Source organism: Rhinoraja longicauda, chromosome 3, assembly GCF_053455715.1.
Source record: "Rhinoraja longicauda isolate Sanriku21f chromosome 3, sRhiLon1.1, whole genome shotgun sequence".
In the NCBI taxonomy this organism is placed as follows: Eukaryota; Metazoa; Chordata; class Chondrichthyes; order Rajiformes; family Arhynchobatidae; genus Rhinoraja; species Rhinoraja longicauda.
Genome location: NC_135955.1, coordinates 70,206,004 through 70,224,969, shown reverse-complemented (window position 1 = coordinate 70,224,969; position 18,966 = coordinate 70,206,004). Strand labels below are relative to the sequence as shown.

General features: G+C 37.7%; 1 protein-coding gene across 4 annotated transcripts in view; it reads right to left on the bottom strand.

The window, feature by feature from the left end:
• The window catches only part of epb41l4a (erythrocyte membrane protein band 4.1 like 4A), a 139,003-nt gene that overhangs the window by 42,942 nt on the left and 77,095 nt on the right, over nucleotides 1-18,966 (bottom strand). For all 4 annotated transcript variants that reach the window (XM_078396358.1, XM_078396355.1, XM_078396356.1 and 1 more), the window contains 5 exons: nucleotides 18,767-18,887; nucleotides 16,140-16,227; nucleotides 13,998-14,086; nucleotides 13,847-13,910; nucleotides 4,911-5,002 (listed from right to left, as the gene is read on the bottom strand). In XM_078396358.1, the coding sequence (XP_078252484.1) occupies nucleotides 4,911-5,002; nucleotides 13,847-13,910; nucleotides 13,998-14,086; nucleotides 16,140-16,227; nucleotides 18,767-18,887 (454 nt within the window). The remainder of the gene's footprint in view (nucleotides 1-4,910; nucleotides 5,003-13,846; nucleotides 13,911-13,997; nucleotides 14,087-16,139; nucleotides 16,228-18,766; nucleotides 18,888-18,966) is intronic.

Here is an 18,966-nt window from a genome sequence, read left to right as displayed (position 1 = left end):
TATGTATTATTTTAAATTGTATTAAGGAATGTCTAGTATTCAATGAACATTGATGTATATGTTGTAAACTTTCATCCCATATATCTTGCCTTATAAATTGATTCAATTCGTCCTCCCATGCTCGTCTATAAGATTCTGATGACGGAATGTCAGTGTCAAGGAGAGTATTGTAAATAAAGGATATTAATTTATTTGAATTATAATGTCGATTCAGGCATACATCAAGTGTTTCTGGACCTCTAAACTTATATTCTTGCATGTGTGATTTTACATAATCTCTAAGTTGTAAATATCTAAAATAATTATTAACATGTAATCCGTACTTCTGCTGTAAATCCTGAAAAGAAAGAAAAGTTCCCTTATGATAAAGATCTCCCACCCTTTTAATTCCATAACTTTTCCATTGAGCAAAGCCTCTATCTAAGACAGACGGTTTAAAAGAAGGATTATTCGCAATAGGAAGGAAAACAGATAATTTACTCAATTTTAACGTAAGCTTTAATTGTTTCCAGGTACGGATAACACTATGTATAATGGGATTACCTCCATATGTTTTTTTATTTAAATTTATTGGAGCTAAGAGGATCGCACCAATATCAAATGGTAAACAATCCTCTTTCTCCATCTTTAACCAATCCGGTTGTTGATCAGAATCATCCAACCAGCAGGTTATATTTTTAATATTAACCGCCCAATAATAAAATAAAAAATTAGGTAAAGCAATTCCTCCATTAATTTTAGACTTACATAGATGTCTTTTATTTATTCTATGAGTCTTATAGTCCCAAATAAAATTAGTAACAATTGAATCAATTTAAAAAAAAAACTTTTTTGGAAGATAGATCGGAATTGCTTGAAATAAATATAGTAGCTGTGGAAGAAAGATCATCTTTATAGCATTACTACGACCAACTAATGATATAGGAAGTGTTTTCCAAAATTGGATATTTCTGTGTAATTTAGTGAGTAAAGGAGGAAAATTTAATTTAAATAAAGAAGTATATTTCCTAGTCACGTAAATTCCAAGATATTTAAACTTTTCATAGGCAATTTTAAAAGGAAATTGTTGAAGTATGGCCGGATTATGCTCCATTATTGGCATAATTTCACTTTTGTACCAGTTAATTCTATAACCTGAAAATGAACCAAATTGAGTTATGAGATTTAATAAATTCGGAATGCTAATTTCTGGCTTTGTAATATATATTAATACATCATCCGCATATAAAGAAATTTTATTGGTTGTATGTTTAGTGTTATAGCCATGAATATCTGAATTTGATCTAATACTCTCAGCAAGTGGTTCTATAATAAGGGCAAATAGAAGCGGTGATAGTGGACATCCTTGTCTACAACCCCTAGATAAATGAAATTTAGATGACAGCATTGATTAGTTAATATTCTAGCTGTTGGGGATGTATATAAAAGTTTCACCCATGAACAAAAATTTTCACCTAGTTGAAATTTTTCCATCACTGAGAAAAGGTAGGGCCATTCTACTTGGTCAAATGCTTTTTCAGCATCTAGCGAAATGATTGCTAAATCTTCATTTAATAGTCTATTTGAATAAATTATATTGAACAAGCATCTCAAGTTGAAAAATGAATATCGTTTGGCTATAAAGCCTGATTGATCGGGGTGTATCAATTTATCTATAACTAGACTTAATCTCTGAGCTAAGATTTTAGCTAATATCTTCTGATCAGTATTTAAAAGAGCTATCGCCCTATACGAACCAGGGTCTTCAGAATCCTTATCTTTTTTAGGAATAAGGATTATTGTTGATTCAGTCAGAGTTTGTGGTAATCTCTGTTGTTCAAAGGCGTGACTATGTACAGTTTGCAAACGTGGAGAGATCAAATCACTGAATTTTTTATAAAATTCATTATTTAAGCCATCAGGGCCAGGAGTCTTCCCATTTTTCATGGATTTAATAGTCTCTTCAACGTCTTTCATAGTTATTTCTGCGCCCAGTAAATTTCTATCACTCACATTCAAACCAGGAAGGTTACATTCCTGCAAAAAGTTTTGCATCTGCGCAGAACTATCTGTTATTTTTGATGAATATAATGATTGATAAAATTGCAAAAATCTCTGATTAATATCCTTAGGTAATTTAAGCAAATCTCCATTTTCTGATCTAATTTTATGAATTGTAGAATCATCTTTTAATTTACGGAGTTGACGTGCTAGCAATTTCTGTGGTTTATCTCCAAATTCAAAATGTTTTTGTTTAGTATATTGAAAAAGCCTTAAAATATGAGCTGAGAGAATATAATTTAACTTATATTTGAGAGCTGCAATTTTATTATGTATTTCAATAGAGGGAGCGATGGCATTTGTTATGTCTAACTGTTTTATCTGACTTTCTAGGTCATGTTGTTCAGTCCGCTTCTTCTTATTTTGAGACGCTTGAAAAGCAATAATACATCCTCTCACAAACGCTTTAAATGTTTCCCAAAGCAGAGACGCAGGTGTTTCAGGAAGGTCATTTGCGTAAAAAAAAGTTTCAAATTGCGATTTAAGATAGTCATAACATGCTTTTTCATTTAAGATTTGCGGATTAAATCTCCAATTAGTCTGTTTCCCCGTTACTCCTTGGAGTTTTACCCTAAATGTTAAAGGGGCATGATCGGATATAATAATATTATGATATTTTGAATTATACGTATAAGGAATAAGTTTGGAGTCCACCAAGAAATAGTCAATTCTTGAATAAGTTTTATGCACTGGTGAATAAAATGAATACTCTCGGCCTGAAGGATTATCAATCCTCCAAACATCTTTTATATTTGCACTATTTATATAAGAGTTTAATAATTCACACGACTTGGATTTTGTTTTCCTTTGAGTTGAAGATCTATCCAAATAAGGATCTAATGTACAATTTAAATCTCCTCCAATTATCAAGTTATATTGTCCAAATTCTGGAATGGTATTAAATATTTTTAAAAAAAATAACGGATTATCAAAATTTGGTGCATAGACATTCACCAATATCAATTTTGTAGAATATAGTTCTCCCACTAATATAACATATCTACCTTCAGTGTCGACTATAGAGGAAGTATGTATAAATGGTATACCCTTACGAATTAAAATGGCAACACCTCTTGATTTAAAGGGAAACGATGAGTGAAATACTTTATCAATCCATTTACCTTTCAGTCTATTATGTGCTACATTTTTTAGATGAGTTTCCTGAAGGAACATTATATCTGCATCAATAGATTTTAAATGTGAAAGTACTTTACCTCTTTTAATTGGTTCATTAACACCCTTGACATTCCAACTACAAAATGTAATACCTTTACCCCCTGTTTTCCTAATAGAATCTTGCATCTTAACCGATAGTCTATAATAAAGCAAATGGTCTGGCACCCGAACTACAACATTTTTCTTGAATGAAGGGTGGATGATCTTTTGTACTACGTAGAGTGTTTCCCGGAAATATCTCCCAAAAGTATATAAATTCTGAAAAATGACATAGTAATAAAAGTTAAATCTAAAAAAAAAATCAATATATAAAAGGTTAAAAGAGTGCAGGAAAGAAGAAGAAACAACTAAAACTACAACTACAATTAGTGCAGTTAGTGTTAGCCATTCTTTGCCCTATTAGGACCATTTTGTGTACAACAGAAACTCCATAAAAAACAATTGTGCATAGATATTTTCCAAATCACAAAATACTGGAGGGGATACTGTGTAAATCTTTAAGTCTACTTTCAACCATGAAAAGTTATCCAGAGTCTTTGGACAGTACACGGCCACCAGAAAGTACACCGATCAGTCAAAACATTATGACCACCTGCCTAATATGCTGTTGGTCCTCCATGTGCCGCCAAAACAGCGCCGACCCACCGAGGCATGGACTCTACAAGACCCCTGAAGGTGTCATGTGGTATTTGGCACCAAAACATTAGCAGCAGATCCTTCAAGTCCTGTGAGTTGCAAGGTGGAGCCACCGTAGATTGGACTTGTCGATCCAGCACATCCCACATTTGCTCAATCAGATTGAGATCTGGAGAATTTGGACGCCAGGGCAACACCGTGAACACTTCATCATGTTCCTCAAACCATTCCCGAAAAATGTGTGCAGTGTGGCAGGGCGCATTATCCTGCTGAAAGAGGCCACTGCCATCATCGAATACCATTGCCATGAAGGGGGGTACCTGGTCTGCGACGATGGTTAGGTAGGTGACATGTGCCAAATTGACGTCCACATGAATGGCCGGACCCAGGGTTTCCCAACAGAACGTTGCCCAGAGCATCACACTCCCTCCACCGGCTTGTCGTCTTCCCAGTCGGTTCGGACCAGAGGGGATATCCTTCATTGTCCTCGCGCATCGATGAACCTTGGGCATCCAACACCCTGTCGCCGGTTTGTGGTTTGTTCCTCCTCGGACCACTGTCGGTAGGTACTCACCACTGCTGAGCGGGAGCACCCCACAAGCCTTACTGTTTCAGAGATGCTCTGATCCAGTCGTCTGGCCATAACAATTTGGCCCTTGTCAAAGTTGCTCAGGTCTTTACTCCTGCCCATTTCTCCTGCATCCAACACATCAACTTCAAGAACTGACTATTCACTTGCTGTCTAATATATCCCACACCTTGACAAGTGCCATTGTAACAAGATAATCAATGTTATTCATTTCGCCTGTCAGTGGTCATAATGTTTTGGCTGATCGGTGTATAATGTCCATTTTAACATTTTGCAAAATGAGACCCCTTGCATTAACTTGCATGAATTTACAGTGTACATTTTCTTTTTGTTACTTTTCATCAATTATAATCTGAACACAAATTAGCTAATGCCAATGTTGTAACACTTGGTCACTACATACATTTTCTCACAGAAATTAAGACATGTGCATTTCAGATCAGGAGCAATGGAATATAATGATACATACCTGAAAAATGTATGATATTCAACACAACACTTCCATAGATGCTTACAGGCTGCTTTATTGGGTACCTCAAAGAAGTATGACGTTTCAGAGCACTACAAATAGAAAAAAATTATAAAGTGAAATTCAGATTTGTGATGTTTCATATGTATCATACATATGGTAATGAGAGATAAGCAGATCCCCACTGTTAAAGTGACTCCCAATGGAAAACTTTTAAGTCCTTTCTTGTACGTTTCTTTCTCCCATCTTATGTAGACAACGATTCTGATCATGCATTCCTCAAAGAACATCACAAATTATCTGATCCTTATTTTTTCTCTTACGTTGCTGACATTTTCTTCGCTTCCCTTCTTTATGAATCATAGGCAAAGACTATTCATCTCTTATTCAAAGACCCAAAGTGCTGCAGTAACAAGTGCTGCACTACCACCAGGTGGCGCCTATACGATGGCAGCCTCGCCAACAGTCTGTCTCATCCTTTTCTTCTTTTGTTGTTTTTAGTCTGTTGTTAAATGTATGTTTTAGTGCATGTAGGGGGTGGGGTAAACTTTTTAAAATCTCTTTCCTCGACAATATCGTATTCTGTATCGTATCTCCGTCCGCACTGCGGCCTAACATTGTGGAGCCGGCGGTCCCCTTGCTGGGGATCAACTTCGGGAGCTCCAACCGCGGGAGCCTGCGGACAACATCGTAGAGCTTGCGATCCCTGTCAATGATCGACTTCGGGAGCTCCAACCGCAGGAGCTACGACCGCCTCAATCACGGGAGCTTCGAATGCCCTGATGTGGGGGCTTCGATCGCCCCGACTGCGGATGGTTGGACTGCCCTGACTGCGGGAGAAAAGGAGGAAAGAGATAATACATTATTGCCTTCCATCACAGTGCGCTGTGGTGGATGTTTATGTTAATTTTTATGTAGTTGTGTGTTTTGTTGCATTTTTGGTATGACTGTATGGCAAATAAAATTATTTGTATGTTTTTACATACTTGGCTAATAAATTAATTACAATTACAATTACAAGTGGGCCAGCCAGCAACTCTGGAGGACATGAATAGGTAACGTTTAGAGTTGGGACTCTTCTTTAGACTCAAGGCCCCGCTTCGGGTTGGAACCCTTCTTCATTCTCCAGTTTTGTTGAGATTTTATATCCAAAACACTGAAGGATAAACAGAATCTGGTTTTGCTTATTTTACGTAAATATCACCATTCCTTTGTGGTGCTTTGTCTAAATCCTGGAACTACCTACAAACAATGCTCCTGCAGTAGCTCAAAAGGGTAGCTATCATTTCAAGGGCATTGGGGATGGGCAATAAATGTTGGGCACACAGACCATCCCCACATCACAAAGAATTAAGTAAATCACGAAAAATCAAATACAATGTAATTTTCGGGATTGAAAAAGGGAATAACAAATAAAAAAGACAAGGATGAGACTTAATTTTTGGGGGCCAATGTACCTGGAGGAACTCAATGTATGGCAGCATTTGTGGAGGGAAGTGGTCAGTGGATGTTTGTGTCAAGATCTTCCTTTGGACTTTCCATAACTTTGTTTTTCTGGACTTAGTTTAAGGACAAAATTTAACCTTAAGCCTTCAAATTTGGTCATGCTTCAAGGCGCACAAATTTCTACCAAAATACTTAAATGTTATAGTTTCTGATGATTATAGATTCACTGTATGTTTTCAGCTATCTTTATTTTACTTCAAAATAGCCAAGAAGTTCTTCTGCTCTTAATTAGATGCACTAAGTTTGTAGTGAATTGGTTAACTGCACCTATTCATCACAATGCCACTCGTGCCTAGTTTTGAATTGCACTCCACATTTCTGGCATTTAGTTTTCCCAGAGGTTATGGGGTAAGCACTTGTCAGTAAATCTATACTGCACACGTGATTATTAAAGATCATCTGAAACCAAAGTCATTTTAACTGATTTGAAAAGAATTGGCAGCAAGGTACATAAAAATGAAAACAGAATGAACATAAATAATCGTTACATCCTGGTAGACAATTTCGAAAGAAGAAGGAATGTTCTGGTACAAAAGAATTACCCACATTCTGCTGAGGTGACATTAGGAAGAGGCATTCTATGCCAGCCGTAATCCCCAAGGAGCAAGAATCAATTCCACAAAGTTTCATGTCAGTGTACTGATCATTAGGTCATAAGGAATAGGACTAGAATTAGGGCATTCGGCCCATCAAGTTTATTCCGCCATTCAATCATGGCTGAACTATCTCTCCCTCCTAACCCCATTTCATTCCTTCCCCCATAACCTCTGACAACCGTACTGCACAGGTATACGATGCAGGACTGTGCTGCCTGTGATGCACGACTGCATCTTACATTCAAACAAAACTATTCCAATGCATCAACCAAAAATGTGCAGCCCTCTCAGAATGACAGTACCCGAGCTCCTCCCAGCAGCAGAGCAAAAACGCCTTATTGCCAGCTAATCCAGATTGCTGCCATTCATGTTGAGAATATGTAGTTCTGAATTTGGCCTTTAAGCCCAGAGCTGTTCCAACACAACATAAGTAGTTGTATTCTGCCAACTTTGAATAAAAACTAATTTGGTACAATTAATGTTTTGCTCCAGTGCTATACTGAAATGGGTCTGGGTAATCATGCTGCTAGATAGAAGGCAGTTTTTGCCAGGGTCATTACAAAGACTTTGCACATGCAAGACAAATGTAATTCTCACAGACAATCATTCAGATATTCATAAATGGGGTTTTTTAACTCATCATATGTTAGTCATTTTACTGGGTAAAATGATTTTTTTTAAACTGATAAAGAATTTGCTTTGAACATTCATCCTTTCTGTTTGGACTTACTTTATTATTTCTCCTGTGAAATTATTGCATAATGTTACATGTTCTCTGAAGTATTTCAGAATTATAAAATATAATAAACACATTCCCACAACAATGTATTTGATTGATACGTTTTTTATCCCCAGGTCTCTCTGGTTTATCAAATGCATGAAAAGCAAAGTTCACTGAAAGCCTATCCCAAAAATAACCCAAAATGGCTCTAGGTTTTCTATGTTGAATACTATTAGCAGATTGATTGATCACCCATTCACACACAGTGGCTTCATAACTAGGTCGTTATCTGTCTTGTGATGTTTTATGAGTTCAAGATAAAATTAATTAACGTTGTTTTATCTTTCCAGTCAAATGGCTGCGTTTACTATTCAAAGTCAAAGAACAATGCAATGGAGTCGGTGGCCCCAGGATACATTTGAGCTCTGTACTATAAATCAGAGCTTTGAATTAACATTTTTGTCTGACAGGAGAAACATGAGGAACAATACAGCTTTTTTTCCTCATCTAGGGCTAGGTTTACGCTTTCCCAGCATGCCACTTTCTAAGTTAATAGTGCACACATTATTTTCCCTAATTAATAAATTCTGGGATTTCAATAAAAAACCTTTGTAATACAGTTGTGGTTAGTTGTGCTAATGTGTCATAATAACAAGGAAGTACTGGGTTTGAAATACTTGGTGCAAAATGAAAATAACAAAATTTCTAGGATAATAGAAGATTTACGAGAATGTTGCCAGCACTCGAGGGCATAAGCTCTAGGGAGAGATTGGGCAGGCTGGGACTTTATTCCTTTGCGTGCAGAAAGCTAAGGGGTGATCTTAGAGTGGTGTATAAAATCATGAAAGGAATAGATAGAGTGAATGAACATAGTTTTTTCCCAGGGTAGTGGAATTAAAAACTAGAGGGCATAGGTTTAAAGTGAGGAGGGAAAGATATAATAGGAACCTGAGGGATTGAGCTGCCAGAGGATGTAATTGAGGCAGGTACAATAACGACATTTAAAATTTGGACTTTTCCAAAAAGCAGCAGCCTAAATGGGGCAAGGTGGTCAGCAGGGACAAGTTGGGCTGATGGGCCTGTTTCCGTGCTATATGGCTCTACATCAATTGCAGGCAAATAGTGACTATCATCACTGTAATACCAATAACCTGTTTATTAATGCACCAGCAGAGTCATAGAGATGGAAACAGAAATGCTATCAGCATAAGAGTGGATAAAACATTAATTCTCCATAGAACACGATTTCACAAGACCAGTAATATCTTGCAGACCCTACAAGAGAGCAAACTGGCCTTAGGTGACAGTAGTCTGAGCTCTCGATGCAGTCTCCATACTAATAGAAGCTGATAATGCTGCAATTGAAGCTTACGTCTATCAGCTTTTTGTTTCCTCGCTAGATTCATAAGTGATAAAACAGAGAACACAGAACAGCACAGGAACATGATGTTTGTGCCAACCATGATATCAAATTAAACTAACCCCAAGGACACAAGGTGTTGGAGTAACTGCACATGGATAGGTGATGTTTTGGCTCATCTAACCCTATCTGTCTGCACCTGATTGATATTCTTTCAATCCCTGCATGTTCATATGATATTGGCAATGTATCTAGAACAAACAGGTTTCAAACTCTCTGCAAAGCCCTATCCCACAATGGTGTTGGATTCCTCCATAGTCTTTAGCACTAGGCACAAACGTTCTGGTCAGCTTTCATAAATACCAATCATTTCATTGTACACATACATCAGCTTACGGAGGTGATCAGCGAAACGATCGCTGAGCCTGCAGTTGGTCTCGCCTCCGCTCAGTCTGCCTAAACCTGCCTGATCTCCTGGTTGCTAAACACTTTAACTCCCACTCCTATTTCCCCATAATGACCTTTCTGTCCTGGGCCTCCTCTACTGTCAGAGTGAGGCCCAGCACAAATTGGAGAAACAGCACCTCATATTTTGCTTGGGCAGCTTACACCCCAGCGGTATGAATACTGACTTCTCTAACTTCAAGTCACCCATGCTATCCCTCTCTCTCTATCCCTCACCCTTTCTAGTTCTCTGACCTGTCTGACTGTCCCCCTGATTAAATTTTATCTCTGTATGCTTTGTTGTCACCTTCTCCGAGCTAACAAAATTCTACATTTTCCTTGATCCACATCTCCTTTGATGTCTCATTTTCACACCTTCCTTTCCTTATCTCTGTGTCTCCCTCTCCCCTGACACTACTCCTGGCTGATCCACTATTCCTTCACCATCCACTCAGGCAGTGCTTTTTAGATTACTAACACCCTTTGGGTGAAAAAGTTCTTCCTCAGTTGCCCTCAAAGCCTCTTATGCCTGAAGTTAAACAGATGACTTCTGGTTTTAGATACCTCTGCAATGGGGAATGGTTTCCTTCAATCTACTTCATGGCCTTTATATTTTTGTGCATCTAATTGGCACCCTCTCTCACCCATCTCTGTTCAAGGAAAACAAACTGGGCTTAACCAGTCTCCCATCATAGCTGAAAGGCTACATCCCAGGCACTGATGAATCTCCTCTGCAATCTATCCAGTGCAATCACATTTTCTTACAGTGTGACAACCATAACTACACATTGCATTCCAAATGTGGCTTAACTATTGTCTTATATGATAAGCATGGGAGGGGAACCACAGGCAGAGATTCCCAGCAGAAATATTGTATCAACAACATCTAGCTTATTGCACATAACACATATGAAAACAAAAATGTACATAATTTAGCGGTTCAACGGAACTGAAGTCACCTTTGAAATGACCTTGCTGGTTTTCGACTGGGAATGTCTAAATCTCACCATTTTCATCCCGAATAAGAGCTCCTTTTTCCATTTCAACGTCTTTGGGCAGGGAACAAATTATTTTATTTTGTTGAAAATTGAACTTGCCAAACTTTAATAAACAATTGTGGTTCACAATGAGGAAGTAGATACAGGATTTTGCTGCAAATATTTAATTGTAAAACTTACTGGGGAAGTCAACCACAACCTAAAATAATCAAGAATTGAAAACCTGTTGCCAATTCTTCATATTTAATGCTGTTTAATGCATCTTTATCTCATCGTTTATCATGAACACTCCTTTACAATAATCTCCTTTAAGAATTTTGTAGCATTTTAATGGAAAATAAATTTAAGAGGTAACTGAAAACAACAAATGTTACATATTTCACTTTTGTTATTTAGTATGAAGATTTGTTAACAGTAATAAATATGTGATTTCCACAATTTAAAGTTCAATCCTACGTCTCTTTAATCCAGAATAAAATCTAGGTGCATGAACATATTTGAAATACAGTGGTTTGCAAACATGACCACATTTTTCAGACAAGGCAGATAGGAAGCCCAAGCTAATTTCCATTCAAAAATTCTCTGGCTGAAAGTCAAAAAATGTCTTGGAGCGGCACTCTCGGACTGCACCTTATTAAAAAATGCACATTGTTGAAATTTACTTCCTGATAATGAATTCAGTAGATCAAAGGCCACTAATTACTCACTTCATTGCCATCTTTTCTTACTTTCTGATAATTGACTTCCTAGGTCTTGCTTATATCCCCTCTCCTGTTCTCTAATTTCCAATTCCCAGCCTTGATTCACTGCAATCCCCCTTTTTGGCTTTATCGTTATTTGTCGGTCTCATGTTTCACATTGTTTATAGCTCTCCTTACCCACTCACCAAATCCTTGTTTCCTAACTCACAAACATATTTCTTCACTAACCTGAATCTGGCAGTGGTCCATTCTTGGTTGACACTATGTTAGTTGACTGTTGACTGCAAGCCTACAAGATTGAAACAAGACTAAAGGCTAAATTTTATGTCTTCCCATTCTAGTGCTGCAAAATCACTGGATGGATGAGAAAATCAATATCAGAGTCCTCTCCCAGATACGCTAAGAAGAAATCCAATGTCCTCAGTGACTCCTGAGAACAAATTGCTCATTCACTCAAAGTGGAAAAGAAACATTCAGGATGGTTTTGAAAATATTGAGGAAATGGATCAGAACATAGTGCAGTCAAGCAAAATCAGTGGAAGGAGTACACCTCATCATAAGCCTCAAAATTGCCTGCTCAATTAGCTACTAAGTTGGTTATGGCGCATATCAACTCCTACTACTGCAAGAACCTGGACCCACTATAGCCACAAAAGATAAATGGGGGATGCAATCTTGTTAGCTTTCCACACTGTACTGGACCACTTGGACAATAAAAACACATACATCAGCATAGATTACAGCTCAGCATTCAACACCATCATTCCCTCCAAACATATTATCAAGTTCAGGAAACTGGGTCTCTGTGCATCCCTTTGCAACTGGATCCGTGACCTTCTCATCAACAGAACACAATTGATATGAATTGACAACAACACTTCCTCCTTGATAACCATTGGCATTGGGGCGCCTCTAGGCTGTGTGCTCAGTCGCCTGTTCTACTCACTCCACACCCATGACGTTGTAGCCAGACGCAGTTCCCAACTCCATCTTTAAAATCACCACTGTTGTTGGATGAATTACAAATAATGAAGAGTCAGAGTCTCGGAGGGAGATTGATTGTCTGATTGAATGGTGCCAGAACAACGGCATCAATAAAATTGGGCAGGCATATGTCTGAAGATCTGTCCTAGACCCAGCACATTGATGCATCATAAAGAAAGCCCTTCAAAGCCTCTATTTTCTGAGAAGATTGAAACGATTCCATATGTCGACAAATGCTCTCTTGAACTTCGACGTGTATGACAGACAACTTATTGACTGGTTGCATCATGGCCTGGTTCGGCAACTCGAAGGTCCATGAACAAACAAGATTACAAAAAGTGGTGAACATTGCCCAGCCCATCACGGGTACTAACCTCCCCACCATCAAAAGGATCTATAAGAGGCACAGTCTCACAAAAGCTGCCAACATCATCAACGACCCACACCACCCTGGCAACGATCTCATTACTTCCCAACGACCACTACAAACACCAAATAAATTCCGAACTACGAACGGCTTTGGTAGTACTAGGGACTTTGAACTTTGTTTTGTTTTTTGCACTATATTGGGTTTTTTAAAAAACAATTATTGAACTATTTTTATGTTTGTTTATCGTGTTATCTATTGAGTACTATGATAATAAAACACTCTTGACTCTCTCGGACTAAACATGGGCTAATATATGCACTTAAAGGAGTTATGATTTCGGCCCTGGGACTTTCCATCGCCCGGTGGGGGCTTCAAAAGTCGGGAGCCTCGATCGCCTCGTGGCACCACGGGAGAAGAATGAGGAGGAGATAAGACTTTTCTTTGCCTTCCATCACAGTGAGGGTGTGCCTGGAGCAATCACTGTGATGGCTGTTTGTGTTAAAAATTGTAATTGTGTGTCTTGTATTCTTTATTGTCTACTGCCGGACCCTGACGTGAGAGGACGCTGGCGCTATTTGTTCGCCGCTTCTCCGTCAGGACAGTTCGTTTGTTTGTTTTTATGTCTTGACTGTTTTTGTAAAGCGTCTTTGAGCATTTGGAAAAGCGCTATATAAAATAAATGTTTATTATTATATTATTATTCTCCAATCAAGTGTTGCGAACCAGGAATAGTGCATATAGGGAGCTCAAAATATCATATCTCTACTGGCTCTACTACCACATCTGTTTGTTTTTGTGGCCAGGAATGAAATACTATGGAATTATGTCCTATTGTGAGATTGTATGATCAATTTTGAAAATTGACTTTTAGCATGGTAAAGTGACTAATTGTGCTATTCAAATTAAATGTTATATTGGGAGCAGATAAACATTGTTACATCATGAATTTTGGTTTCACATTGAACACATTCAAGACATAAAAGAGAGCTTTTTCGATGTTAACCAAAATACAAGGAAGAAATGACTCCAAGATTATGGATTTAGATGATCAATGACAGGTGGAGACTCAGATGATCCATATACATCGATCTGGACTTGTTAGATTAAATGGCCTCTTTCTGTGATATATGTAGAAATTATTAACAGTTCCTACTCAATGGCATAACATTTAATTTAAACGATAAATAATACATTTATAGAGATGTTAAGGACTGATGTCAAGGGAAGTGTGAAAATGATTGTGGTGTTAAACTTACATCTTTGCCCAGAACCTTTAGCTCAAACTGGGTTTCTCTGAAGTTCACCTTGGTAATTCTTGGCCTGTTATCAAACAGAAAGTCTTTTAACTTAAAATGAAAAGGAAGGATATAAGAAAACAACAACGGATTTACAATATAAGTCACCTACCAGAAATACTTTCCAACTTGAATTTTATTCTTGTAGACAACAACTCCGACTGGTGTTAAACCTAAAAAATATTCAGTTTGGTTTTCCCCCTGAAATTCAATTAGAGATTTCATTTGCAGGTGTTACTGAAAAATATTCATATTAGCTGTGATTTTGTTTTTGTTAGATATTTTATTTCTGTTACTTTCTTACTTATGCACTTTTTCAGTAATCAGTATTTATATATTTATGTATTTATATATAACCACACCTGTCCAAGTTAAAAATTTCAAAGAATGAAAGGAATCTCCTTGAAACACAAAATTCTCACAGGGTTTGAAAGGCAGAATGCAGAGAGCATGTTTCCTCTGGCACAGGTCGAGATCCAGGAGTAATGTTCTCAAGGCCAAGTCAATGGATATTTTTAAGGCATAGATAGATTCTTGATTAGTACTGGTCATGTGTTCAGGAGAAGGCAGGAGAATGGGGTTGAGTTTGGAAGATGGATCAGCCATGATTGAATGGCGGAGTAGCCTTGATGGGCCAAATGGCCTAATTCTGCTCCAATCACTTTTGAACATAAGACATGATGAGCAGACATTTCTTATTTCAAAGTGGAGTGAACATGTGGAATTCTCCTCCAAAGAAGACTGTGAAGACCAAGGCACGGAATAGATTGAATAGAGGGTGATAGACTATTTTCAAAGCACAAAAGGCATAAAGAGTATATGAACAGAGTGGACATACAGTATTGAGATAGAAGATCAGTGATGATTATACTGACTCACCTTCTGACTTCCAAAAGCTATCCATCATCTAGAAGGTACAGGTCAGGAACATGATGAAATATTATCCACATGTCTGGATAAGAGCACTTTGAAAACTCAAGAGACTTAGCACTATCCAGGACAAATGTCCTCATTTGACTGGTGGCCCATCCACCATCCTGAATATTTATTCCCTTTAATACTAAGGCATCATAGCTACAAAGTGCAACATCTATAAAGCGCACTACAGTACATCCATAAATCTTGACATCGCCTCTTAAATCCTCAGCTTCAAACATGAAGAAAAACAACAATAGCAGGCCCATGGAAACAGTACCATGTGTAAGTTCTCCGCAAAGTGGCACATAGTTCTGACATAAATATATCACATCCGCCATCATCGCTGGGTTTAATTTATGGAAATTCCTCCCTCACAGCACTGTGGGAATACCCTCAGCAGAGCATGGAGAGTTTCTAGTTCTAGAAGGCAGCTCTCCAGCACCTTCCCAAGGATATGAATTGCTGGTCTTGCCTGTGACACCCAAAAATAGGTATTTGATATCTTAAATATAAATATTTTGATTAATCTCTGGGTATAAAATGTTTTTTAAAATTCCTTATTAAATTATTGATGTATTACTTTAACTTAACTGACAAAGTGGTGGTAGCACAATGACACATCCCGACACAGATGGGTCCTTTTGTAAAGGTACATGAACTGGTAACACCCCCTCCCATTCCCATATTGATTTTTCTGTCCTGGGCCTTCTCCATTGTCAGAGTGAGACCGAGCGCAAATTGGAGGAACAGCACCTCATATTTCGCTTAGGCAGCTTACACCCCAGCGGTAAGAACATTGATTTCTCTAACTTGCTCTCCCTCTCTTTCCTTCTCCTCTCCCTTCCCAGTTCTCTGACCAGTCCTACTGTCTCCGACTACATTTTATTTCTGTTTGCTTTGTTGTTACCTTCTCCCAACTAACAATGATCTATTCTACATTTTCCTTGATCAACATTCCCTTTGCCCTGTTTTCACACCTTACACTTCCTTATCTATGTACCTCCAACTCCCCTGCATCTATATGATTAATTTTTTTTAAAGAACTAGTTAATATGTTGGCAGCTGTTTTTTTGTATAGAATTATTTATTGTCCTTGGCATAAGTTGGCATATTCAGTTAGATAGTTAGATAATACTTTGGTTTTGGGCTTGGTTTTCTTAGTTGATCGCTTATTCTGGAGTTACAGCACAAATACTTTGTGTTTTAATTGTAATGGTTTAAAATTTGAGTGTTCAGAATGGATTGATATAACCTCTCAAACCAAAGATTTTTAATCCAACTCAGCGATAAAAGAGTAAATGGAAAAGTAAAACATTAAACATCATTATTCACTTACAAAAACAGGATGGAGATCAACTCCATACATCTCTAACAGTTTGGCAACTTGCAAATAATTGAGTTCTGTCTCAGCAGGAACTTGACCCCTAAGGAGAAATCATAAAAAGGGAATTTAATAGATTAAGTCTGTACTGCTCTTACCACCATTTGTCACAGCTAATTAAGGAACGGACTGATACTTATCAAATAGGTTTCACAAATTCACAAAACTCTTCACAGCTGATAAAATATTTGAAGTGCGACAGTTGTTGAAATGCAAGGAAAGCTCATACTTAATTTATGCTGGTAAGGTTCACTAACATCAAAGTGATCATGTATAATATTATTTACTTTTATAACATTGTTTGAGAGATCTTCTTAATCAATTACTCAAGGCAGAGGATAATTAGCTTCCTCTCCAGAACACTCAGGAATTGAATGTGCCTGTTCATGGTTCATGGTTCCCATGAGATCTGGCCATTGCACAACAGCTATGAAATAATCTTGACAGAGTGAGGACATTGTTCAATAGTAAGGAGATCTGATGTAACTCGAAACCAGGTCTGCTGGATGAACTTAGCACAAACATGTATACACAAGCCATGGGCAACCAAATTTTGACCACATGCACAAAAAACATTCCCACTATTGCCTTCAATGCTTCCTTCACCCTGTTTCCTCTCCCTCCCTATCCTAATCTAATCATAAAGGCACAGAATCATACAGCGGGAAACACACCCTTCAGCACAACTTGCCCATGCCAAACAACGTCCCATCTATATGTCCCACGTGCCTGCATTTGGCCCATGTCCTTCTAAACCTTTCCTTTCCATGTCCCGAGCCTTTAATTTCCTCATTCTTAAATCCTCATGTTCTTCTTTCAGTCACCCTCCCTTCCTATTCCTCTTGCCTTTTCAGCTCTTACTCCTTCACTCATCCCCCTCATTTCCCAATTTCCTTCCTGAAACCCTTCTTTTGTTAAGTTTTGTTTAGTTTAATTTATTCTCACATGTACCAAGGTGCAATGAAAAGCTTTTTTTGTGCGTACTATCTAGTCAGCGGAAAGACTATATATGAATACAATCAAGCCATCCACACACAGTGTACATATACAAGATAAAGGGAATAACATTTTGTGCAAGATAAAGTCCAGTAAAGTCTGTTCAAACATAGTCTGAGGGTCTCCAATGAGGTAGACATTTACAGGACAATTGTACATATTCTTATTTTATTGATACTTGGTAAATTTTAAAAAACTTTTTTTGTATTGTACCAATCTCTTAAAAGCTGTTTAATACATTCACAGCAGTTTAATCAAACGTGATTTTGCTTGCTGGATCAGGTGGAAAAACTACCACTTGTACAAAATGTGAACAAATGATCATTTTTAATAGAGCAAGTTGAAAGATAGTATTGCACCACAAAACATGGATGTTTGACCTATTATAATTAACATGTCTGATAATGCATGACATACCTATCATGTTACAAGTAATTATGGTCAACAAACTTTCTATTCAGAACACTGCAGGGTCACTTCCAGATTAAACATCAGGAAATATACCCTATATCCTATTTACTTTGCAGATGTACCAGTGACAGCAGCCACAGGCTGTTGTCACAGAGATATAAATGAGGCAAAAATAGTGCTGTCAGAAGGGAGGTTTAGCACCAATTGCACCAAAAAGCCGAGGCATTCATTCCCTAGAATGAAGAAAAAAGTACTTAATTTGAAAAGTGTTGCTTATCCAGTTGCAGTTTTCAGAAATATACCAGAAAGAGAGGAAAGGCAAGTTATTACCCATCATTTGGACATGATGGGCAATAACTCATCTAATAGATTTGTTTTGATGAATGTTGTAAGCAATATTTGCTTCAGCATTTACTGGGTGTTTACGTGCATAAGTGTCTGAGGCTCATCAATATATAAATCAAGTTGTCAGTTGAAGCAAATTGATTTTTTAAGTGTTGTCCAGAACTTTATTACTGACATATGTTTAGGATGGGACAGATTCTAGTTTCATGGAACCTGCTTTCCTGAATCTAACCTCCATGCCAAATTTAATGCAAACATCAAAGAACATGCTCATTATGATCTGCAATCAATCAATTCCATCCCCTTGCGGGGGCTGTGCGTGTCGGTCGCCTCGGCAGGGGTCGAGCTGCCTGTCCGTGGGTGCGGGGGGAAGAGAGTGGAAGTTTTGTTGCCTTCCATCACAGTGAGGGGGTGTTTGGAGTCACTATGATGGATGTTTGTGTTGGGGTCGTGTGTCCTGTGTTCTTTTCTTTTTTTGCTGTGTTTTGTGACTGCTGAAATTTCGTTCGGTATTTATACCGAATGACAATAAAGTTCTGTTATGTTATGTTATGTTATGTCAATGGAGAGCAGATGATGAACCGTGACATGTCTTTTTTTGAATAAACTGTGTGTTAGAAGCTTTATGGATTTCAGCTTGGCTATCAGAACATGAATTTCTATCATTTAAATTATTTGCATCATCAATATAAGCTATCCCACTCAAGAACATGACAAAATATATACATTTTTATTTTTGCTCTTTTCAGGTGTATCACATTTAAATTATAAATTTAGTGAACACTTTTGGTAGCATTTTCTGTTTACTGATAAAAACAAGAAGTCCTTACATTAAAGCTTTATGCAACTGTTCTATTGCTTCTTCGAGATCCTCCTTCTGATCCGGAACAAAGCGGTATTCAGATACATAGTTGGCTGTGTGCTTAAAAGGATCATAGTCTCCGAGCTCAGCTGAAAAGAGAGAAAACACATAATATCACCACCATATTTATAATTCAATCAATAGGCCTGACTCATTTTTATAAGCATA